The following is a 24,595-nucleotide window of genomic DNA, read 5'->3' on the forward strand; positions in this document are numbered from 1 at the left end:
GAGGATCATTAGAACTGCAGAAAAAATAATTGCTACCAACCTGCCTTCCATTGAGGACCTGTATGCTGCACGAATTAAGAAGAGGGCTGTGAAAATATTTACAGATCCCTCACATCCTGGACATAAACTGTTTCAACTCCTACCCTCAAAACGACGCTATAGAGCACTGCACACCAGAACAACTAGACACAAGAACAGTTTTTTCCCGAAGGCCATCACTCTGCTAAACAAATAATTCCCTCAACACTGTCAAACTATTTACTGAATCTGCACTACTATTAATCCTCTCATAGTTCCCATCACCAATCTCTTTCCACTTATGACTGTATGACTATAACTTGTTGCTGGCAATCCTTATGATTTATATTGATATATTGACCATCAATTGTGTTGTAAATGTTGTACCTTGATGAAGGTATCTTTTCTTTTATGTGTCCCATCACGCTTGGCCAATAAAATTCTATTCTATTCTATTCTATTCTATTCTATTCTATTCTATGACCATCATTAAGTGTTGTACCTTGATGAAGGTATCTTTTCTTTTATGTACACTGAGAGCTTATGCACCAAGACAAATTCCTTGTGTGTCCAATCACACTTGGCCAATAAAAAATTCTATTCTATTCTATTCTATTCTATTCTTTGCCGATTCCCGAGGGAGAGAAGGAAGGGAGATAAAGGGTTAAATGGGCGTGGCCGGGGGCAGCGCTCCGAGGGAAGGCTCGACCTTCTGCAACCCGATCGCTGTGCCGTGACCAGCGCCGTGCCGGGGGCGCCCGCGAGCACCTCGTGACTTAGCAGTATTTCGGAGCCTTTTGCAACGCCCCAGCCTGGCTGGGGGTCAGTCGGGACCCTCCGCAATTGGATCCACGCCTCAGCCACTCCCCACGCTCGCTCGGCCGGCCGCTTCGCCTTTGCAACCGCCTCGCCTGTTGCTCCGCGTTGCAAATCCGCTTTCCTGCCTGCAAGAGCCCCCGCCCGCTGCCAGGCTCGTCTTGAGCTCCGCTGGCCGGTGAGTGGCACCCCACCAAAAGGGTCGGGGAGTGGGTGCCGAAGGGTGGGCTTCCTCCCCAGTGGAAATGAGGCCCTCGGAGCCGTGGAGGTTGACAGAACCAGCTGGGGAGCGGCCACCACCCAGCGATCTAATTTTAAACAGACCCACTTTTACCCAGCTAGAATTGGGTTTGCACAACGGTGGGAAAATCGAAGAGATCCCTACAGAGGAAAATGTAAGGTGCAGAAATGGATAGATTAGCACTAAAAATTAAGGAGAAGGAAGAAACGGAATAGTTTTTAACAGGGCATTTTTTTTAATCAATGGCTAACTAGCAGAAACAGCAGTTAGAAACTTAAATGTATAAGAGAATGACCAATTACATAAGGAAGGTTCACTATACTGGATAAGCAAATAATAATGTATTTTAATAATGTTATTTATTATTAGATTAATATTAATTTTAATTAATTATTAATTTAATAATTAATATTAATTTATTAATAATATGTTATTAATGTTACAAATATTATTATGATTATTACTTCTTAACACTAATTGTAACTAGACAACACACTGTTTAGGCCGATATTGATTTTTTTATGTTTAATAAAAAACTCTTTAAACCTAAAAAAAAGAAAAAAGAACAACCAGCTGGGGACTGGTCACCACCCAGCGACCCGCCTCTTTTGAGTCCCCAAATAAGCCCTTTTTTCCCTAATATTTTGCATTTAAGTGACTTGGGGGACCTTCAGGTAGTCCTCGATTTACAACAGTCTTGTGAAGTCTACAAGTCTTAAAAGTCCACAAGTCTTAAAAGAATTATCGAGTCTTTTCATTGGCATCTAAATAAACTCTCTGGTTTGGCCCAGCAACCAAAGTTTAAAAGCTTTGCTGGCTGAGGAACTTTGGGAGTTGAAGCCCACAAAGTCTTAAAAGAGCCAAGTTTGCAGACCCCTGGTCTAGGAGAGGGGTGGGTGCTAACTTCCTACAGGAGAAAGGTGGTTTAGGGTTCACGAAAGAGATAAACCAGACCCCAAGTTTGTACTAACAAATTTGCCTGCTCTGGAGCTCGTCTCCAGCTTGTTTATCAGTTTAGGAATGTTAAAAGCTCGTAAATCCAAACATTACTTTAAAAGAATGTAAATCAGATTAAAATACAAAGTAACTATGTTAGTTAACAAAATTACAAAACCCGTGATATAGATGGGAGGTAGTCAACGGGGCATCATCAGCAGAGGCCTTCAAGTTTCATTGATGTAATTTTAAAAACCACAAAAAATGTTCTTCCTGCGCCAACTCAGAAAGCTCAGGCTTCCCAAGGAGCCGTTGTTATACAATTCTACTTGTATAATTCCTTCTACAGAGGAATTATTGAGTCTGTCATTGGCACCTAAATAAACTCTCTGGTTTGGCCCAGCAACCAAACAGGGCAAGGACAGACTTCAACGGATGGTTAAAAGGTAAAGGTAAAGGTTCCCCTCGCACATACGTGCTAGTCGTTCCCGACTCTAGGGGGCAGTGCTCATCTCTGTTTCAAGGCCAAAGAGCCAGCGCTGTCCAAAGACGTCTCCGTGGTCATGTGGCCGGCATGACTCAACCCCAAAGGCGCACGGAACGCTGTTCCCTTCCCACCAAAGGTGGTCCCTATTTTTTCTACTTGCATTTTTTACCTGCTTTCGAAACTGCTAGGTTGGCAGAAGCTGGGACAAGTCACGGGAGCTCACCCCGTTACACGGCGGCACTAGGGATTCGAACCGCCGAGCTGCTGATCTTTCGATCTACAAACTCAACGTCCTAGCCCCTGAGCCACTGCATCCCCCTTCAACGGATGGTTAGGACTGCAGGGAAAAAAAATTGCAAAAAGTCTTGCCTTCCATTGAGGATCCTGTATTTTTCGGAGTATAAGACACACCTTTTTCCCCCCCTAAAATGGGGGGGGGGGAATTTGAGTGCATCTTATAAACTGAATATAGCCCCTCCCGTCCACTGGCCCCCATCCTTTGGCTTCTGCCTCCCAGCAATTTACCTCCTTGCAGCAAACAGCAAGCAGCCCGTTACAGCTTCAGCACAGCCTGATTAGCACAAGAATAGAATAGAATAGAATAGAATTTTATTGGCCAAGTGTGATTGGACACACAAGGAATTTGTCTTGGTGCATATGCTCTCAGTGTACATAAAAGAAAAGATACCTTCATCAAGGTACAACATTTACAACACAATTGGTGGTCAATATATCAATATAAATCATAAGGATTGCCAGCAACAAGTTATAGTCATACAGTCATAAGTGGAAAGAGATTGGTGATGGGAACTATGAAACGATTAATTAAATTAATTAAATTAAATTAATTACTGCAGATTCAGTAAATAGTCTGACAGTATTGAGGGAATTATTTGTTTAGCAGAGTGACGGCCTTCGGGAAAAAACTGTTCTTGTGTCTAGTTGTTCTGGTGTGCAGTGCTCTATAGCGTCGTTTTGAGGGTAGGAGTTGAAACAGTTCATGTCCAGGATGCGAGGGATCTGCAAATATTTTCACGGCCCTCTTCTTGATTCGTGCAGTATACAGGTCCTCAATGGAAGGCAGGTTGGTAGCCATTATTTTTTCTGCTGATTGTCAAGCTGATTGTCCTTCAGCCTCCCGACTCTCAGCTGTTTCACGCTGCAGGGATGGCCATGACCTATTGCTTGCGCGGGCCTCTGCTGCTTGCTGCAAGGAGGTAAATTGCTGGGAGTCAGATTTTTTTTTCTTGTGCAAATCAAACTATGCTAAAAATGAAAATGAAAGTAAAACAGACAACACGAGACAAAATTGCTGGGAGGCAGAGGCAGACGTCTTTTTCTTGTTTTCCTCACCCAAAAAAGTTGGTGCGTCTTATACGCCGAAAAATACGCTAAGTGCTGTATACTGCATGAGCCAGAAAGAGGGCTGAGGAAATATCTACAGGCCTTTCGCATCCGGGACATAAACTGTTTCACCTCCTCCCCACCTCAGGATGCCACTATAGAGCAGGGGTCTCAAACTCAAGGCCCACGGGCCGGATCTGGCCTGTAGGGTGCTTAGCTTTGGCCCATGGAGCTACCCTGGAAACAGTGAGGGACCGGCCCACGGTGCCTCTGCCAGCAAAAACAGGCTCCTGAGCTCCATTTCCGGCTGAGACGGCCTCCTGCAATCCTCTGCCAGCAAAATCAGGCTCCCGAGCTCCGTTTCCGGCTGCGACGGCCTCCTGCAACCCTTTGCCAGCAAAAACGGAGCTCGGGAGGGCCGCGTGTGGCCTCCCGAGCTCCGTTTTTGCTGGCAGAGGGTTGCAGGAGGCCGTCGCAGCCGGAAACGGAGCTCGGGAGCCTGTTTTTGCTGGCAGAGGATTGCAGGAGGCCGCCGCAGCTGGAAACGGACCTCAGGAGCCCGTTTTCACTGGCAGAGCGCTCGAACCACTACAGGCGCCCCCGGCATGAGTGATGTCGAGCTGGCCATGCCCACCTTGACCACACACACCCTGCGCCCCCACCGAGGTCAAACACAACCCTGATGCAGCCTGCAATGAAGAGCATTGAGTGCCAAGACAATTAGACACAAACATAGTTTCCCCTCCCCCCCATCCCTGTGCCGTCACTCTGCTGAATACCTAATTCCCACACCACTGTCTTAAGCCTAAAGATACTTACCCGTGTAGTAGGGCTACGTATATTGCTGTTCTCACCTTTTCTTTTCATCTTCTCATTTTTCCTACTCCCTTTCTTCCCATGGATATATTATGATTCATCCACTTGGTTTGTATCTCAGGATTTATGACTGTATCGTTAAAATTTAGGATCTACGGACGTATCACTTTGCTGTTTGTACATACCCTGAGAGTTGGTGCACCAGGGACAGATTTCTTGTGGGTTTGATCCAGTGGTGAAATCCCAAAAAAAATTTTTTACTACCGGTTCTGTGGGCGTGGCTTGGTGGGCGTGGCAGGGGAAGGATATTGCAAAATCTCCATTCCCACCCCACTCTGGGACAAGCCAGAGGTGGTATTTGCCAGCTCTCCGAACTACTCAAAATTTCCGTTACCGGTTCTCCAGAACCTGCTGGATTTTACCCCTGGTCTGATCACACTTGGCCAATAAACTATTCTGTTCTATTCTATATGGGTTGGCTAGGGGAATTCTGGGAGTTAGTTCATACATGCTGGCTGGGGAATTCTGGGAGTTGAAGTCTATCCATGCTGGCTGGGGGATTCTGGGAGTTGAAGTCTATCCATGCTGGCTGGGGGATTCTGGGAGTTGAAGTTTATCCATGCTGGCTGGGGGATTCTGGGAGTTGAAGTCTATCCATGCTGGCTGGGGGATTCTGGGAGTTGAAGTCTATCCATGCTGGCTGGGGGATTCTGGGAATTACAGTCCCAACTATTTTGGCTGCGGAATTCTGGGAGTTGCTTCATACATGCTGGCTGGGAGATTCTGGGAGCTTAAAATCTACCCATTTTAAAGTTGCCAACTTTAGAAAATTGCTTTAAAGCCACCCGAGATTAATTCAGGATTTCCTCCAACTCTTTGCTTCCATGCTTCGAGGTCTCCTGCACCCAGCAGCCTTGTGATTCTGCATTTAGATTTTGTTAAAAGTCACAAGTATCCACAGTTTATATCTTTCAAGTGTGCAGTGAGTCCTTGACTAACAACCAATTCGTTTAGCGACTCTTCAAAGTTATCTCGAGACAAAAAGAAAAAGTGACTTGGGTCTGATCCTTCCACTTATGACTTTTTCTTCCTCCTGGAATGTCCCGGTCTCCAGAGAAGATGGCTGAGGCTCCGGGGGACTCCGTGAAGATGTTCCTCTTCAACAAGAAAGGGGACGTCACTTACCGCATCCCTGCTCTGATCTACTGGCCCGTGGAGACCACCTTCCTGGCTTTTGTGGAGGAACGTTCCTCACCGCGGGACGAACACGCCAAGGGCCTGGTGATGCGACGTGGATTCAAAGAGGGCCTGTCCGTTAAGGTAACACTGCAGCCCCAAAAGTAGCCGTGGTCTTCCAAATCTGTATAGGTAGTCCTCGACCTACGACCACAACGGAGCCCAAATTTTCTGTCGCTAAGGGAAACATTGGTTAAGTTCCGTTTTTATGGCCAGAAAGCCACCGTTGTTAAGGGAATCGTTGCAGTTGTTAAGTTAGGAGACAGTGAGTTCTAGTCCTGCCTTCGGCAGGAAAGCCAGCTGGTTGACTTTGAACTTATCACCAGACTGGTGATTGGCCCAAAATCACCCAGCCGCCTTTCATTCTTAAAGCAGAACTAGAACTCACCGTTGCCTGGTGATTGGCCCAAAATCACCCAGCCGCCTTTCATTCTTAAAGCAGAACTAGAACTCACCATCTTCTGGTGATTGGCCCAAAATCACCCAGCTGGCTTTCATTCTTAAAGCAGAACTAGAACTCACCGTCTCCTGGTGATTGGCCCAAAATCATTCAGCCGGCTTTCATTCTTAGAGCAGAACTAGAACTCACCATCTCCTGGTTATTGGCCCAAAATCTCCCAGCCGGCTTTCATTCTTAGAGCAGAACTAGAACTCACCATCTCCTGGTGATTGGCCCAAAATCACCCAGCCGGCTTTCATTCTTAAAGCAGAACTAGAACTCACCATCTCCTGGTGACTGGCCCAAAATCACCCAGCTGGCTTTCATTCTTAAAGCAGAACTAGAACTCACCGTCTCCTGGTGATTGGCCCAAAATCACCCAGCTGGCTTTCATTCTTAGAGCAGAACTAGAACTCACCATCTCCTGATGATTGGTCCAAAATCATCAAGCTGGCTTTCATGTTTTGCCATTTAAGGTAAAGGTAAAGGTTACCCTTGCATATACATGCTAGTCGTTCCCGTCTCTGTGGGCGGTGCTCTTCTCCGTTTCAAAGCCGAAGAGCACCAGCATTGTCCGAAGACGTCTCTGTGGTCATGTGGCCGGCATGACTCAACGCCAAAGGCGCATGGAACGCTGTGACCTTCCCACCAAAGGTGGTCCCTATTTTTCTACCTGCATTTTTTACCTGCTTTCGAACTGCTAGGTTGGCAGAAGCTGGGACAAGGAACGGGAGCTCACCCCGTTACACGGCAGCACTAGGGATTCGAACCGCTGAACTGCCAACCTTTCGATCGACAAGCTCAGCATCTTAGCCACTGAGCCACTGCATCCTCTTTTTTTTTTAGTCATTTGCCTTGTTCAGCCAAAATCCTTTGCCCATACTGCGACCACAGTTGAGCTCCAAATTCCCGTTACTAAGCAAGACTTATGTGAGCTTTGCCCCATTTTAGCTTCGTTAAGGAAATCCGTTAAGCGAATCTGGGATCCCCACAGAGAAGCAAAATCCATGGGGAAGCCAGATTTGCTTAACAGCCGTGTTGTTACTACATTAATGGCAGGGATTCACTTAACGTCTGCGGCAAGAAAGGACGTAAAATGGAGCAAACCTCACTTAACAAATGTCTCACTTAACAACAAAAATGTTGGTCTTACGTTGAGAACTATCTGTATTTAGTAACAACGAATATGGGATAGAAATATATACAGGAATAAAGTTGTAACCCCTTTTCCCTCCATCCAAGATCTCAGACCCCCTGAAACTTATCTTCGGGGTCTCAGGGGCCCAGATTCAGAAGCCCTGATCAATGGACTTTCCAGAGTATAGAATAACAGAGTTGGAAGGGACCTCAGAGGTCTTCTAGTCCAGCGGTCAGCAACTGGTGGTCGTGAGAAAATGTTGGTGGTCCTCAGAAAAATGATTTGCATTTTTTATATTGCACTCAATCAGGGGTCCTCAAACTACGGCCCCGTGCAATGAATGTTTGTGTTGCTGCACAGAGTCTCCCGCTTTGGGGTCTTTTTGTATAGGTCAGAGGGGGGCAGAAATTCCGACTCGGGGTCTGCTTCAGCCTCCTGGTGGGGGGCTTTGGGTGAAGGCTGGAGGGAAGAGCCGCTGGTGATGAAGAGCCGGAGGGCCTCGTTCCAGTGGGACTGCATCATGGCCTGGAACTGGCTGACCATCTCAGCCCAGGCGCCGGTACCTGGCCTTGCACTCCCACAGGTCTTCCCTCTGCTTGGAAAGCCTATGCTCCTAGTCCTCAGTGAGGTGTTTCTGCTGAGCCTCCTTTCTCGGCCAGATCCAATTTGAACTGAGCTGTTTTGCCAACTCTTTCTCGTGGTGGCTGCTTAGCTCCAACAACTGCTTCCTGCTGGGGCCCTAAGGAGCCCGGGCGGGCAGGCGAGGAGGGGCTGGGAGGGGAGGGGGTGAGTAGAGGCTAGGGAGGTGCCCCTTGACGTGAGTGACATCGAGTTGGCCATCCCCATCCAGTCACATGACCACCAAGCCACGCCCACCCAGCCGCTCATTAGGCAGATCATATTAGTGGTCCGTGGGATTTAAAATTATGAATTTAGTGGTCCCTGAGGTCCAAAAGGTTGGAGACCCCTGTTCTAGTCCAACCCCCTGCTCAATGCAGGAAACCCTCTTCCATTTCAGACAAATGGTTGTCCAATCTCTTCTTAAAAACTTCCAGTGTTAGAGCAGTCACTACTTCCGGTGGCAAGTCGTTCCGCTGGTTAATTGTTCTCAGTGTCAGGAAATTTCTCCTTAATTCTGGGTTGGATCTTTCCTTGATAAAAAAAACAACAACAGAATAACAGAGTTGGAAGGGACCTTGGAAATTGGAAGGTGGCCAGTTCTTCTCTCCATTAGACCGGACATATCCAGTTCTTAATTCAGATTTATTTTGTCCTAGTGGGGCCCTTTCATCCGTTTGAAGACAGCTGGGCTGCCCAACCATCGGACCATGAACCCGTGCCCGGTTTATGACAAGAAGAACGACGTCATCTTCCTCTTCTTCATCTGCGTCAGGGACGGCATTTCGGAACAGCATCAGCTGAGGACGAGGAGAAACGCCGCCCGGCTGGGCTACATCTCCAGCCAAGATGGCAGCCGCACCTGGAGCTCAATGACCGATCTGACCGAGCAGGTGATGGGTGACGAGGAGGTGAAGAAGTGGGCGACCTTTGCCGTGGGACCAGGCCACGGGGTGCAGCTGAGATCGGGGCGCCTGGTGATCCCAGCTTACGCCTACTACGTCCACAAGTCGTGGTTTGGGTACTCCTTCCCGTGGTGGATCAAACCCCATTGCTTCAGCTTCTACAGCGACGACGGGGGACAAACCTGGTCTCGGAGCGAGCTCCTCAAAGCCTTGAAGACCACCGAGTGCCAGATGGCCGAAGTCACCTGCCACGACAACAGGCAGGTGTTGTATTGCAACGCCCGAAGTTTGCACAAATTCCGAGCGGAGGCCTACAGTCCGGATGATGGGCACCGGTTTTCAGATCACGCCCTTTGCAAACAGTTGTTTGAACTGCCCTTCGGGTGTCAAGGAAGCGTTGTGAGTTTCTTTCCCTCGGACCCGGGCCAAAAGAAGGACCCCAACGGGTCAACATCTCAGACGGACTCGCCTCCATCGTCTGCTTCACCCGGATGTCCCAAATCATGGTTGATGTTCTCCCATCCCACCAGCAGGACGAAGCGGATGGATCTGGGGATCTACCTGAATCCTTCCCCAATGGAGCAGAGCAGGTGGACGACCCCTTGGGTCTTAAATAAGGGACCCAGTGGGTACTCAGACCTGGCTGTTTGTGAAGATGGGGAACCACTCGCCTTCGGTTGCTTGTTTGAGTGTGGAGAGTCCAAGGAATACGAGTACATCACGTTTCACCTCTTCTCTTACCATGAGCTCCTGAGAAATGTGGAAATGTGAGGGACAGTCACTCTGAGGCCGCATCTCCTTCAACGCTCGCCAAAATCTGAGGGTGGTTCTGCGCTTGGCATCGGGCTGTGAAGTTCCCACAGGCGGTTCCTCGTGTTATATCTTGTGTATTAAGCTGCTGGCTTTTCATTCTAACAGTCACAGAGTTGGGAAAGGACCTTGGAGGTCTTCTAGTCCAGGTGTCTCAAACCTTGGCAACTTGAAGCCTTGTGGACTTCAACACCCATAATTCAATGCCCCCATGTGTCCTGCCCCCCATGCATGTGCATGCGACCCCTCCCACACTTCCCCACGCATGCGCACCCTGTTTTGGACCTAGCAGGCCTACCTGAAGCCTCCGGGGAGCAAAAACGCCTCCCCCACCACTCCGGAGGCCAGAAATGGCCCGTTTCCTGACTTCCAGTGGGCCCGGTAGGCCTGTTTTTCGCCCTCCCCAGGATCCAGAAGCTTTCCTGGAGGCTGGGGAGGGCAAAAATGGCCTCCGCCACCACCACCCGGAGGGCCTCCGGAGGCCAGAAACTGCCCGTTTCCCGACTTTGGGTGGGTCCGGTAGGCCTGTTTTTCACCCTCCCCAGGTTGACTTAACCGTCTCACTGAGCAGCAGAAATGTCCGGTACAATTGTGGTCATAAGTGGAGGACTTGTGGTTGTGTTGGAAGAAATGTCCAACACATTTCTGAGTTCAGTTCCAAGTGGGGGGAAAAGAGACTGGAAACATGGAAACTGCTTGAAAAGAGGTTTAATGGTGGACAGGTTCACATGGTTGGAGTTCCTGAACAGAAACAGAGACAAGATACTGAGTGCGCCTTGGTTTTTGCCCTATCTGAGCTTTGAATTTTCTGGCGCACAGGAAGAGTATCCTGATTGGCTGCCCACCATTGGTGCACGCCCTGTCGTCCACGCATGCGCAAAGCCTTCTGCGCATGCGCAGAGGCTGAAATCGTCGCAAAAAAGAGACGTCATGACATCCGTGCAGATGGGCGGAGCCTCCCAAAGCCGCCGCTACCGGTTCGCCCAAGCCGGCTAGAACTGGCTAAATTTCACCCCTGAGTATATCCTTAAATATATACAACATTTGTGGCCAAGGGGAGGGGTTCTAAATATATTGGAAATATATGTTTGCTTGTGGGGTGTTGTACGAATGGAAATCTTGGCAGGGTTTTGACTCCTTACGAAGGATCAGATGATGGAATGTATGTACAGATAAGGCCTTGGGGGTCAGAGAGGAAGGTTCATATGTGGAGATATCCACGTGACACTTAGCTAGTAACACTGAGCTACTTTGCATAGCAAGCGTAAACAGTTTTAGGGAGCTGAAATCCAGATAACCAATCAATATTATATGTTATGCATGGATTATTAGGGGAAGGGCGAAGGGGTTGTTGCAAGAAAAACTCCGGGTTTTGTTCCCAGCTGGGACACACCACAGACGCCGAGAAGAAATAGATGCAGAAGCCAGCTGCCAGAAAGTGGAATTTTTTTAATGTAGGAAGGCAAGAAGCAAAAAGTGACACAGCTCTCCAGAGCAGGGGTTTCCAACCTTGGTCCCTTTAAGACTTGTGGACTTCAACTCCCAGAGTTCCTCAGCCAGCTTTGCTGGCTGAGGGACTCTGGGAGTTGAAGTCCGCAAGTCTTAAAGGGACCGAGGTTGGAGACCCCTGCTCCAGAGTGTTGATTGATGTGTTTCTGATTGCTCTGTGTTTTGTTTTTCTGGATTAATCTTGGTCCCAGGTCTTCTGTTTTTCCTGTCCTAGGAATTACTCCTGTCAGGGAAGCAGGAAGAAGGGAGTTTATTTTTAGCCTGATTCCCCTTATTTTAATGGCTCTACTTAAGTGTTTCTGTAGTCAGCTTTTGTTACTTTTGTAACAGCCCTTAGCACTGCTGCTCTGAGTTTTCCTTTCAGCTGGTGCTGCTTGGTTTTCTTAAAGGGGAAGGGCTGGCTTACATCTTTTGGCATTGCTTTAATGGTTCCTGGCACTGCCCTTTGGGGTGCACTTCCCACAAAATGTATTGGACCCATGCTTTGACTATAAGAATTGCTGTAAGATTGTAATCAGGGCCTTGGCAGCTTTTAAAGCCAGGGTCCTTATATCTTGGTACCAAAATAAAAAAATAAAAGTATATTCTTGTATCACACCTTGTGTTTGGTGACTCATCGGCTTCGACGCCAAGCTAAGACCCAAGTTTTGGGGACAACATTTAAGCCAGACACACGTGCAAATTTTTGAATTGGAATTATTTATTGGCCAAGTGCAAAGTTTTCTCTTAAAAGAAGAAAAATGTGTTGCATTGTGAAAGGTTATGTCACGTCATCAACAAATAAATTTAGTTAATATTGTCACCCTCTGCGTTCCAGATATGATCATCTAAGTGCTATTGCTATTTGTGCAAAGGGCAATAAATAGCATTTCAAAGACCAAAATAAACAGTAATGGAAAAAGGCGACACCTCATTAGGAGAAATATTTCTGAATCTTTAATTGTTTGTTCTTAGTTATCAGCTGTTAACATCATATTTTTAAATTTAGAGACATTTTTTTAAAAAGAATATTCCAGTCAAACGGAAAATATAGTTAATAAAGTTTTGTTCGTTTGATTTGTTCAAAACTGCATCAGCACTAAAAATAGTGACTTATGACCAGCCCTCGCACTTACGACCAGCATCCCACGGTCACAGCATCCCTATGGTCACATGATCAGAATTCAAGCTCTTGGCATCCATCAATTTACGGCAGTTCATTTAGTGACTGTTTTCCAAATAACAACAGCACTGAAACCGTACCTTATGTCCGCTTTTCGAACTTACGACCATTGCAGCATCCCCATGGTTATATGATCAAAATTCAGACACTTTTTTTTTTTTTTTGTTTACATTTATACCCCGCCCTTCTCCGAAGACTCAGGGCGGCTTACAGTGTATAAGGCAATAGTCTCATTCTATTTGTATATTTTTACAAAGTCAACTTATTGCCCCCCCAACAATCTGGGTCCTCATTTTACCTACCTTATAAAGGATGGAAGGCTGAGTCAACCTTGGGCCGGGCTCGAACCTGCAGTAATTGCAGGCTGCTGTGTTCTTAATAACAGGCTTTACCAGCGTGAGCTAAACCGGCAACTGACTCACATTTATGGCGGTCGCAGTGTCCGCGATCCCCTTTTGCGGCCTGCCAAGCGAAGTCGACGAGGAAGTCAGATTCATGTAACCGCCATGATGCTAACTTAACCGCTGCAGTGATTTCCTTAAGAAGAAAGGTCTTAAAATGGGGAAAAGCTCACTTAAACATCTCACTTAAGGACAGAAAAATTTGGGCTCAGTTGAGGTCGTAGGTCGAGGACTGCCAGTAGCAGGCTCAGCACTGCAGCACATCGAGCGACCACAAGGGGGCAACAAGTGAGCTTTCTCTTTCCATAGAGCTGCATTCTGTGAAAGGCCTCTACTTTTGCTAACCACAGCGCCCTTCCTTGGATGCATCTGCGTCTACGTGTCGGTCTGGCACACGTGTCTATGATGCAGGCATGCAGAATGTGCTGCTCTCAAAGCGCTTGGCAGCCCCACCCCCCAGGAAAACCTTTTCATAGGATAGGATAGGATAGGATAGGATAGGATAGGATAGGATAGGATAGGATAGGATAGGATAGAATAGAATTCTTTATTGGCCAAGTGTGACTGGACACACAAGGAATTTGTCTTGGTGCATATGCTCTCAGTGTACATAAAAGAAAAGATACCTTCATCAAGAATCATAAGTTACAACACTTAATGATAGTCATAGGGTACAAATAAGCAATCAGGAAACAATCCATATAAACATAAATATAAATAAATTATTCGGTCGAATAGGATGTAAAAAATGCTTTTAAAAGTAGAATAGAATAGAATGAAATTCTTTATTGGCCAAGTGTGATTGGACACACAAGGAATTTGTCTTGGTGCATATGCTCTCAGTGTACATAAAAGAAAAGATAAATTCGTCAAGAATCATAAGGTACAACACTTAACGATAGTCATAGGGTACGAATAGAATAGAATAGAATAAAATAGAATAGAATAGAATAGAATTCTTTATTGGCCAAGTGTGACTGGACACACAAGGAATTTGTCTTTGGTGCATATGCGCTCAGTGTACATAAAAGAAAAGATACGTTCATCAAGGTACAATATTTACAACACAAATGATGGTCAATATATCAATATAAATCATAAGGATTGCCAGCAGCAAAGTTACAGTCATACAGTCATAAGTGGAAAGAGATTGGTGATAGGAACGATGAGAAGATTAATAGTAGTGCAGATTTAGTAAATAGTTTGACAGTGTTGAGGGAAATATTTGTTTAGCAGAGTGATGGCCTTCGGGAAAAAATTGTTCTTGTGTCTAGTTGTTCTGGTGTGCAGTGCTCTAGAGCGTCGTTTTGAGGGTAGTAGTTGAAACAGTTTATGTCCAGGATGCGAGGGGTCTGTAAATATTTTCACGGCCCTCTTCTTGATTCGTGCAATATACAGGTCCTCAATGGAAGACAGGTTGGTAGCAATTATTTTTTCTGCAATTCTAATTATCCTCTGAAGTCTGTGTCTGTCTTGTTGGGTTGCAGAATCGAACCAGACAGTTATAGAGGTGCAAATGGCAGACTCAATAATTCCTCTGTAGAACTGAATCAGCAGCTCCTTGGGCAGTTTGAGCTTCCTGAGTTGGTGCAGAAAGCAATCAGGAAACAATATCAATATAAATCATAAGGATACAAGCAACAAAGTTATACAATCATACATGGGAGGAGATGGGTGATGGGAACAATGAGAAGATTAATAGTAGTATAGACTTAGTAAATAGTTTGACAGTGTTGAGGGAATTATTTGTTTAGCAGAGTGATGGCCTTCGGGAAAAAACTGTTCTTGTGTCTAGTTGTTCTGGTGTGCAGTGCTCTATAGCGTCGTTTTGAGGGTAGGAGTTGAAACAGTTTATGTCCAGGATGCGAGGGGTCTGTAAATATTTTCATGGCCCTCTTCTTGATTCGTGCAGTATACAGGTCCTCAATGGAAGGCAGGTTGGTAGCCATTGTTTTTTCTGCAGTTGTAATGATCCTCTGAAGTCTGTGTCTGTCTTGTTGGGTTGCAGAATCAAACCAGACAGTTATGGAGGTGCAGATGGCAGACTGGAACCCATACCACATCTCTGACATTAATAAAATTGAATGCGTCCAGAAATATTTTACAAGAAGAGTTCTCCGCTCCTCTGTAAACAACAAAATACCTTATACCACCAGACTTGAAATCCTGGGATTAGAAAACTCCGCCGACTCCGACAAGACCTGTGTTTAACACACAGAATCATCTATTGCAATGTCCTTCCTGTCGAAGACTACTTCAGCTTCAATCGCAATAATACAAGAGCAAACAATAGATTCAAACTTAATGTTAACCGCTTCAATCTTGATTGCAGAAAATATGACTTCTGTAACAGAGTTGTTAACGCTTGGAACACACTACCTGACTCTGTGGTCTCTTCCCAAAATCCCAGTTAACCAAAAACTGTCTACTATTGACCTCACCCCATTCCTAAGAGGTCTGTAAGGGGCGTGCATAAGAGCACAAAAGTGCCTACAGTTCCTGTCCTATTGTTCCCTTTATTATATCAAATTAATATAGTTGTTGCATACTTTTGCTTATATATATATATGTTTATATGATGTGTTATTGTTTTATGTTGATGTTTGTGTATACTGTTGTGACAAAATAAAATAAAAAAGACTCAATCATTCCTTTGTAGAACTGGCTCAGCAGCTCCTTGGGCAGTTTGAGCTTCCTGAGTTGGCGCAGAAAGAACATTCTTTGTGGTGCTTTTCTAAGGCCGTTGTTGATGTTAGCTTCGTATTAGAATTATAGCCTTGAATATCAGAGTGAAAATATAACGTCTTTGTTGCATAAGAGCTTATCAAACTGCCGATCTTTTGCTGCAGGAGCAGCGGCCGGCTGGGTTGCAAAACCCGATGCCTTTCAATGAAACGAATTAGTTGCATAAGGGAGCATCAAACGCCCGAGTTTTTGCTACCGTGGACTGTACACGAGCAGCGGCCGGCTCAGCGGTGGGGTTTCTGCCCCTGCGCCCACCCACTCATCCCCCTGCCCATCCCCCCGCCCCCGCCCCGGCTTTGCCTTTTTTTTTTTTTCCCAACCTCAAGCCATTTAGCGATGCGCTGCGAGAGGAGCCTGGCGCCCGCGGGCGCCCGGGCGGCCTCCATCCCTGCTCCTCCCCGTAACTCCGCGGTTGCTGGAGCCGGAAGGTGGGGCCCCGTGGGAGTCCCACCTCAAGCCGGCCGAGCAGGGCTGGCGGAGGAGGAGCGGCGACGGCGGAGGAGGAGGAGGCGAAGACCGGGGGAGTTCCGGGGTTGCCGATCCTCGCGCGGAGCGCTTGCAAGCAGGAGGGACCGCGAACCCGCAGCGCTGTGAGTGAGGGGCGCGGAAGGAGGGGGAGGAACGCCAGGGGAGGGGCAATCCTGGGGGAGGGGGAGTCTTGGGGAGGGGGAAAAGGGAAACTTGGAGGGGGGGGGGAATGAGAAAAACAAGGGGAGGGGGAACCCCTAAGGAGGAGCGTCCTGGCGCAAGCCTGGCCCCCAATTGCAGAAAGCTGCTTTGCCCTCCTTCCATAGAATAAAATAGGAAATAGGAAATAATAGGAAAAAGGAAAATAGAGTAGAATAGAATAGAACAGAATAGAGAATAGGAAATAGGAGAATAGAAAAGAATAGAATAGAATTTTTTATTGGCCAAGTGTGATTGGACACACAAGGAATTTGTCACCGGTGCTTAAGCTCTCAGTGGACATGGGGTGCAGGGCACTGCTCTCCCCCCCTCCCCCCGCCCCCCGTGGTACGATAGGCAGGGAGAGGTACAAGGAGCAATCCAGAGAATTGCAAGAGTCTGATTCTCCCCCCCCAACACACATAGAATAGAATAGAATAGAATAGAATAGAATAGAATAGAATAGAATAGAATAGAATAGAATAGAATAGGCCAAGTGTGATTGGACACACAAGGAATTTGTCTTGGTGCAGATGCTCTCAGTGTGCATAAAAGAAAAGATGCCTTCATCAAGGTACAACATTTACAACACAAATGATGGCCAATATATCAATATAAATCATAAGGATTGCCAGCAATAAAGTTACAGTCATACAGTCATAAGTGGAAAGAGATTGGTGATGGGAACGATGAGAAGATTAATAATAGTGCAGATTCAGTCAATAGTTTGACAGTGTTGAGGGAATTATTTGTTTAGCAGAGTGATGGCCTTCGGGGAAAAACATCCCCCCCACCATCGCTCCCTTCTCCACCCCACTCCATGGATGGTTGGTTGGAAGGAAAAGGGGATCCCCCTTTCCAAACCCTGCCTGCATTTAGGGCATCCTGGCTTAGATTTAGAGAATTATAAATTTTTATTTATAAAAAATAAATAGGTTTAGAAAATTTAAAACTACGCTGTCTTCCGCATGACTTGAGTTTAACTCATAGAATCATCTGTTACAATGTCCTTCCTGTCGAAGACCACTTCAGCTTCAATTGCAACAATACATGAGCACACAATAGATTTAAGCTTAATGTGAACCGCTCCAATCTTGACTGCAGAAAATATGACTTCCGTAACAGAGTTGTTAATGCTTGGAATACACTACCTGACTCTGTGGTCTCTTCCCAAAATCCCCAAAGCTTCAACCAAAAACTCTCTACTATTGACCTCACCCCATTCCTAAGAGGTTTGTAAGGGGCGTGCATAAGAGCACATACGGTGCCTACCGTTCCTGTCCTAATGTTCCCTTTGGTTGTATTCAATTTCATATAGTTATTATTTATTTATTTATTTTATTTATTATTTACATTTCTATACCGCCCTTCTCCGAAGACTCATACTTATATATATGCTTATATATTGTACAATCATTTCATGCTTACACTTATATATACTGTGTGACAAAATAAATAAAATAATAAATAAATAAATAAATAAATAGGCAGCTGCCGTTCACGGCCCCTCCCCCATCTTCCTCTCTCTCTCTCTCTCTCCCCCCTCCCCCACCACCGCAGGAAGGAAGCCACAAATGCTTGGCAGCCGTAGAATAAGCCCATTGTAAAACGGTTAGCCAGGCTGGAAATTTTAAAATAAATTTATTTAAATAAATAAATAAATAAAGCGGGGCTGGCTTAAATTTTATTGGTTTTTAAATTTTTATAATTTTTTATTATTAATTTTTTAATGGGTTTTTAGTTTTATGTTTTAAAATCTTTAGGCCAATTATGTAATAAGTTTTTTAATTCGTATTTTAATTTGTATGTTGTACTGTTTGTTTTACCTTGGCTGTACACCGCCCTGAGTCCTTCGGGAGAAGGGCGGTATAAAAATTGAATAAATAATAATAATAAAAAAATAAATACATTTCTGACTAAGGCACTTTTCTGAAATGAAAGGGCTGGCTTTAACCAAAATTAATTAATTAATTAATTAATTAATTAATTAATTAATTAAAAAGACAGATGTTGAACAGCCTTGGCAACGTTAAGATAGGTGGACTTCAACTCCCAGAATTCCGTGGCTGGCGGGAGAATTCCGGGAGTTGAAGTCCCATCGATCTTAAAAAGGCTAAAGATGGGTTATACCAGGGTCTCCAAACATGGTCCCTTTAAGACTTGTGGACTTCAACTCCCAGAGTCCCTCAGCCAGCAAAGCTGGCTGAGGAACTTTGGGAGTTGAAGTCCATAAGTCTTAAAGGGACCAAGGTTGGAGATCCCTGGACTATACAGGTCTATGGAGATTCTCCGTCATCCAAGAGGTTGTCTCCAAGATGTTTTTTCTTTGAAGACGTTTTGCTTCTCTTGAATGAGAAGCGAAAGGTCTTCAAAGAAGAACCAGAAAGCCCAGCTGCCTCTTGAAAAAACACCTTTGGGGCAACCCTGAACTACAGGTTATTTTCTTCCATTGAAGGGCCTGTTCCTCCCGTTTCTGTTTTAGTGGCCTTCTTTTGCCTAGCTTCATGTTTCTCAACCTCAGGGACTTGAAAGATGGGTGGACTTCAACTCCCAGAATTCCCTTGGCTAGGGAATTCTGGGAGTTGAAGTCCACCTACCTTAAGCTCCTCAACAGGGCATTCTGAAAATTCCATTGCTGGAATGTCGGCTTGGTTTAATGTCTCTTTTTTTCCCTCCTCCTGGAATTTTCCCGTCTCCAGAGAAGATGGCGGAGACTTTGGGGGTCTCTGAGAAGATGACCGTCTTCCGCCAGGAGGGGAGCGTCACTTACCGCATCCCCGCTCTGCTCTACCTGTCTTCGGAGTCTACCTTCCTGGCCTTTGCGGAGGAGCGCACCTCACCCCGCGACGAACATGCCAAGTTCCTGGTCATGCGACGTGGACAGAAAGAGGGCTTGTCCGTAAAGGTAACCCTGCAGCCCCAAAGTAGCCATGGGTCCCAGTTCACTACCTCTGTTCGTTTCACCTCCCACCTTTCAGGTGGATTTAGAGCATCCTATACATTGTCTTTCTGCCCCATGTCATACTATGGCTGCATTCACACAACTGCTTGAACCAGACTAGCAAACATTCCAGGGGTGAAATGCTCCCGGTTCGGACCGGCTCGTGCAATCTGGTAGTGATGGTGGCTGTCAGTTCGGAGGACCGGTAGCAAAAATCCCTGGCCCAGCCGCCCCTGCCTCTGCTGAGCCGCACCATCAGCAGAAGGTTGGGTTTTTTTACGTTTAAAAGCAGGTTTTTCTTCAGCCGAAACATGCCTTTAAAAGTAAAAAAAAAAGCCTTTGAGGATCCCACCCCTCAGCTGAGATCGGCAGAGCCTTTAAACTTAAAAAAAAATTTTTTTTTTTTAAAGGCTCCTCTGCCGATCTCACCTGAGTTCCTCATCAGCAGAATCTTAAAAAACATGTTTTCTGTAGAAAACATGTACAAAACCTCCTTTTAAGAGATTCTAAGGCACTTACCGGATTACTGATCGAACGCATGGCTTTTTTCCCAGCCCGAAAGCCCCAGTTTCACTTTCAGCACCAGACAGAATCAGTTTCTTAGCTAATCTGTTTCATCACTGAGCAACTAATGCTGGTTGGCTTTGCTGGCTGAGGAACTCTGGGAATTGAAGTCCACAAACCTTAAAAAATAAAATAATAAAATAAAATATTTGTGCAGCTTTCTGACATTTGGTGTGTTTCTGTAGCGTTTCACTCTAACTACGCAAACACACAAAATCTCAGAAAGCTGTATGTGGTATTGTGTGTGTGTGTGTGTGTGTCAGTTGTGTTGTGTTGTGTGTGTGTAAAGTGTGAAAGTTGGTTTTTGAGTTTTTTGTGGCTGTGTGAAGTGCAGCTGCTTTTACACTGTGTGTGAGTCAGTTGTGTTGTGTGTGTGTAAAGTGTGAAAGTTGGTTTTTAGTACCTCTTATTGTTTTTTATACTTTGTTTATTATTTTTATTATTTATTGTTATTGGCCATGCCCACCCAGTCATCTGACTACCAAGCCACACCCACCAATTAAGCCACGCCCGCAGAACCGGTAGGGGAAATTTTTAGATTTCACCCCTGAAACATTCTATTCTATTTTTTTTCTTTTTTGGGGAAGATTCTAGTCCTCATGGTTCCCAAACAGGACCCGATCAATCAATGGGAGAAGAGAATATTGTGCCCCACACTCAGGTTTGGCCATGAGGCTGTGAATGTCAACTCGGTTGCTGAGTGAGATCATTGTTAAATGCGTTTTGCCCCATTTTATAGTCTGTCTATAACCAAACCACTGCAGTTGTTAGAATTCGTAACACGGTTGTTAAGTGAATCCCCATTGACTTCGCATGTCAGGAGGTCGCAAAAGGGGATCACGTGACCCCGGGACACGGTAACCGTCATAACTATGAGTCAGTCGCCAGATGTCTGAATTTTGATCACAGGATTGTGGGGATGCTACAAAGCTTGTAACTGAAAAACGGTCGTATGTCACTTTTTTCAGTGCTGTTGTAACTTTTGAACGGTCACTAAACGAATTGTTATAAGTCGAGGACTGCCTGTGTTAGGGATTTAACTCAGTGCCTATACCAAGCCGCTATTCAAACCATGATGTGTAGCTTAGTGTTGTGCATGAATTAGAACCCTGCAGCTTGTGTACAAACTGTGACTTATAGCTTTGTGTTGTGGGGGCCCTTGATGCTCCTGTGAGCTTGCATGAATTAGAATACTGTGGCTTGGCTGCGTAACTGGGTTTAAAACAGAACATGGTTTAGCGCAAAAGAGCGGTAATAGGTCCCAGTCTTTTCTTTCTCTTTGCCTAAGAAAGCTGACATGATTGTCCCAGGATTGGATGGGACGATTTCACATCTGACCGTTTCGTATCTTCTCTCTAGTGGGGTCCCCTGCAGACTCTGGAGACCGCCGTGCTACCCAAGTATCGCACCATGAATCCGTGTCCGGTATACGATGCAAAAGAAGACACCATTTTCTTGTTCTTCATCTGTGTTCTCGACCACATCACAAACAGACACCAGATCTGGAGGAGCGAAAACGTCACCAGGCTGGGCTACATCTTCAGCAAAGATGGTGGACGCACCTGGAGCCCAATGACGGACTTGACCGAAAAGGTGATTGGAGGGGATATGAACAAGTGGGCCACGTTTGCCGTGGGACCAGGCCACGGGGTGCAGCTGAGCTCCGGGCGGCTGGTCGTCCCGGCCTACGCTTATTACATCCACACACGGCTGTTTGGACGCCCGCTCTGCTGCGGCACTAAACCTCACCCCTTCGCCTTCTACAGCGACGGTGGTGGGAAGACGTGGCTGAAGGGCCACCTTCTCCAAAAACCACTGCTGGCGTCGGAGTGCCAAATGGCCGAGGTGGTGGACCGGAATAATAGCTCAGTGTTATATTGCAATGCCCGCAGCCATGACCGATACCGTGTGGAGGTCTTCAGCAAAGATGGTGGGTGCCTTTTCGAAGCCCCCTTCCGATCTCGGAATCTGCAGGAACCACCCCATGGTTGTCAAGGTAGCGTGGTAAGTTTTCCTTCACCGCAACTGGGGTCTGAGTCTCCTTTAGCCTCTTCAAAGACCCCCGAATCGTGGCTGATCTTCTCCCATCCCACCAACCGAAAGACACGTGCGGATCTGGGCATCTACTTGAATCCGTGTCCGTTGGAGGAGAATTCCTGGAAGACGCCCTGGATCTTGAACACGGGACCCAGTGGCTACTCAGACCTGGCTGTTTGCACAGGGGAAGATCCTCTCTCTTTTGGCTGCTTGTTTGAATGTGGAGCGTCGACGTCCTACGAAGAGATCGCCTTCCGGTTGTTCAGTGGTGCAAAACTCCTGAAAACCCGGAATGCATCCACTGCAGAAAAGAATTAACTCCCTCCAAGCCGCGCCACTTTGGAAAAAGTGCAAAAAAGAGCAACTAAAATGATTAAAGGCCTGGAGACAAAAATATGTGTTGGAGGATTTGGGTTTGGCTAGTCTAGAGAAAAGAAGGACTGGGGGGGACATGATAGCAGCAGTCCAGTATTTGCCACAAAGAAGAGGAGGGTCAACTTATTCTCCAAAGCCAATGAAGGCTGGACCAGAAGCAACGGTTGGAAACTCACCAAAGAGAGAAGCAACCTGGAATTAAGGAGCAACTTCCTAACAGTGAGGACAATTAACCCGTGGAACAGCTTGCCACCAGAAGTTGTAGGTGCTCCATCACTGGAGGCTTTTAAGACGAGACTGGACAGTCGCTTGTCTGAAATGGTATAGGACAGTGATGGCTAACTTTTTTTTCCTCGAGTGCCCAAAACATGTGCATGCGCAATAGCACACATGCGTGTGCCCACATCCATAATGCAATGCCCCCCCACACGCCCCGCCTCCCTGCGCATGCACGGCCAATCCGCCCCCCGTTCTCCCCACCCCCCATGCATGTTCTCCGCTCCCCCAGGCGCCCCGTTTTGGGCCTAGCAGGCCTCCCTGAAGTGAGACCATGGGGATGCTGCAGTGGTCATAAGTGTGAAAAACGGTCACTAGTCCTTTCTTTAAGTCAGGGGTGAAATCTAAAAATTCTCCCTACCTGTTGTGTGGGCGCGGCTTAATTTGTGGGTGTGGCTTGGTGGTCCGATGACTGGGTGGGTGTGGCCAAAAATAATAAAAATAATAAACAAAGTGCACAAAACAATAAGAGGTACCAAAAACCAACTTTCACACACACACAACACAACACAACTGACTCACACACACAATGTAAAAGCAGCTGCACTTCACCCAAAATGTGCCACAAAAAGCTCAAAAACCAACTTTCACACTTTGCACACACACAACAGACTCACACACACACAAAATGCCATATACAGTGAGATTTTATGTGTTTGTGTAGTTAGAGTGAAACACACCAAATCTCAGAAAGCTGCACAAATATTTTATTATTTTATTTTATTTATATTTTTAGATACAAGCAGCTAAATTTAAAACTTCCTTAACATTAAATTGCTATGTCTAAAAACAAAACTCCTTAAAAAAACCCCCAATTAACTATTTTTTTTTAAAGCTCCCCCCAAGTTACTTACCCAATTGAAGGGACAAGGCAGGCAGATTGAGTTGCTCATCGATGAGATGGGTTGCAGGCAGGCAGATTGAGTTGCTAGCTGATGCAATTGATTGCAGCGGCCGAAGCAAGGCAGGAAAAGTGAGCGAGCCTGAAAGAAGCAGCGAGCTGCCAAGTAGGCAAGTGGGGACCGGACGATTGGGTGGGCATGGGGATGCTGCAGTGGTCATAAGTGTGAAAAACGGTCACTAGTCCTTTCTTTAAGTCAGGGGTGAAATCTAAAAATTCTCCCTACCTGTTGTGTGGGCGCGGCTTAATTTGTGGGTGTGGCTTGGTGGTCAGGTGACCGGGTGGATTTGGCCAATAAATAATAAAAATAATAAAGTACACAAAACAAAAGGTACCAAAAACCAACTTTCACACACACACAACACAACACAACTGACTCACACACACAATGTAAAAGCAGCTGCACTTCACCCAAAATGGCCCCTGCAACAAGCAGGAACCTCACACAGCCACAAAAAGCTCAAAAACCAACTTTCACACTTTGCACACACACAAAATGCCATATACAGTGAGATTTTATGTGTTTGTGTAGTTAGAGTGAAACACACCAAATCTCAGAAAGCTGCACAAATATTTTATTATTTTATTTTATTTATATTTTTAGATAAAAGCAGCTAAATTTAAAACTTCCTTAACATTAAATTGCTATGCCTAAAAACAAAACTCCTTAAAAAAAAACCAATTAACTATTTTTTTTAAAGCTCCCCCCAAGTTACTTACCCAATTGAAGAGACAAGGCAGGCAGATTGAGTTGCTCATCGATGAGATGGATTGCAGGCAGGCAGATTGAGTTGCTAGCTGATGCAATTGATTGCAGCAACAGAAGCAAGGCAGGAAAAGCGAGCGAGCCTGAAAGAAGCAGCGAGCTGCCAAGTAGGCAAGTGGGGACCGGACGATTGGGTGACCATGGTCGGGGGTGGGGCCAGGGATTTTTGCTACCGGTTCTCTGAACTACCCACTCCCATTGCTACCGGATCGCCTGATCCGGTCTGAACCGGGAGCATTTCACCCTTGCTTTAAGTGCTGTTGTAACTTCAAACATTCACTAAACGGTCGTAAGTCAAGGACTATCTGTACACATAGTTGAATATACCTCCTCCTCTCATGCCATTCCAAAATCCATTTAAAGCTGATTATTCTCCCAAACCTTTGGGTAGCATTGTGGTTAGCTCTCTGGACCCACATCTCTTTGTTCCTTTATCATTCTGAATTTT

The 24,595-nt window shown here is 46.0% G+C and overlaps 2 protein-coding genes across 3 annotated transcripts; both read left to right on the forward strand.

Moving 5' to 3' along the window:
- The first annotated feature begins 727 nt into the window (after window positions 1–727).
- On the forward strand, window positions 728–11,694 carry LOC131199680 (sialidase-3-like). Of its 2 annotated transcripts, none has more exons than XM_058185706.1 (3): window positions 728–1,012; window positions 5,778–5,978; window positions 8,749–11,694. In XM_058185706.1, exons 2-3 carry the CDS (start codon window positions 5,778–5,780, stop codon window positions 9,763–9,765), a joined length of 1,218 nt encoding a protein of 405 aa, XP_058041689.1. In that variant the 5' UTR covers window positions 728–1,012; the 3' UTR covers window positions 9,766–11,694. The 2 variants fall into 2 exon arrangements, with proteins under 2 accessions (XP_058041689.1, XP_058041688.1); XM_058185705.1 differs by having other exon boundaries at window positions 729–1,012; window positions 5,773–5,978.
- Window positions 11,695–16,049: 4,355 nt separating this feature from the next.
- On the forward strand, window positions 16,050–23,517 carry LOC131199681 (sialidase-3-like). The gene is made up of 3 exons (XM_058185707.1): window positions 16,050–16,211; window positions 18,987–19,192; window positions 21,152–23,517. The coding sequence occupies exons 2-3, from the start codon at window positions 18,992–18,994 to the stop codon at window positions 22,145–22,147; spliced, it is 1,197 nt and encodes a 398-aa protein (XP_058041690.1). The 5' UTR covers window positions 16,050–16,211; window positions 18,987–18,991; the 3' UTR covers window positions 22,148–23,517.
- The last annotated feature ends 1,078 nt before the right edge of the window (window positions 23,518–24,595 follow it).

The sequence above is a fragment of the Ahaetulla prasina genome, chromosome 5, assembly GCF_028640845.1.
Source record: "Ahaetulla prasina isolate Xishuangbanna chromosome 5, ASM2864084v1, whole genome shotgun sequence".
Lineage (NCBI taxonomy): Eukaryota > Metazoa > Chordata > Lepidosauria > Squamata > Colubridae > Ahaetulla > Ahaetulla prasina.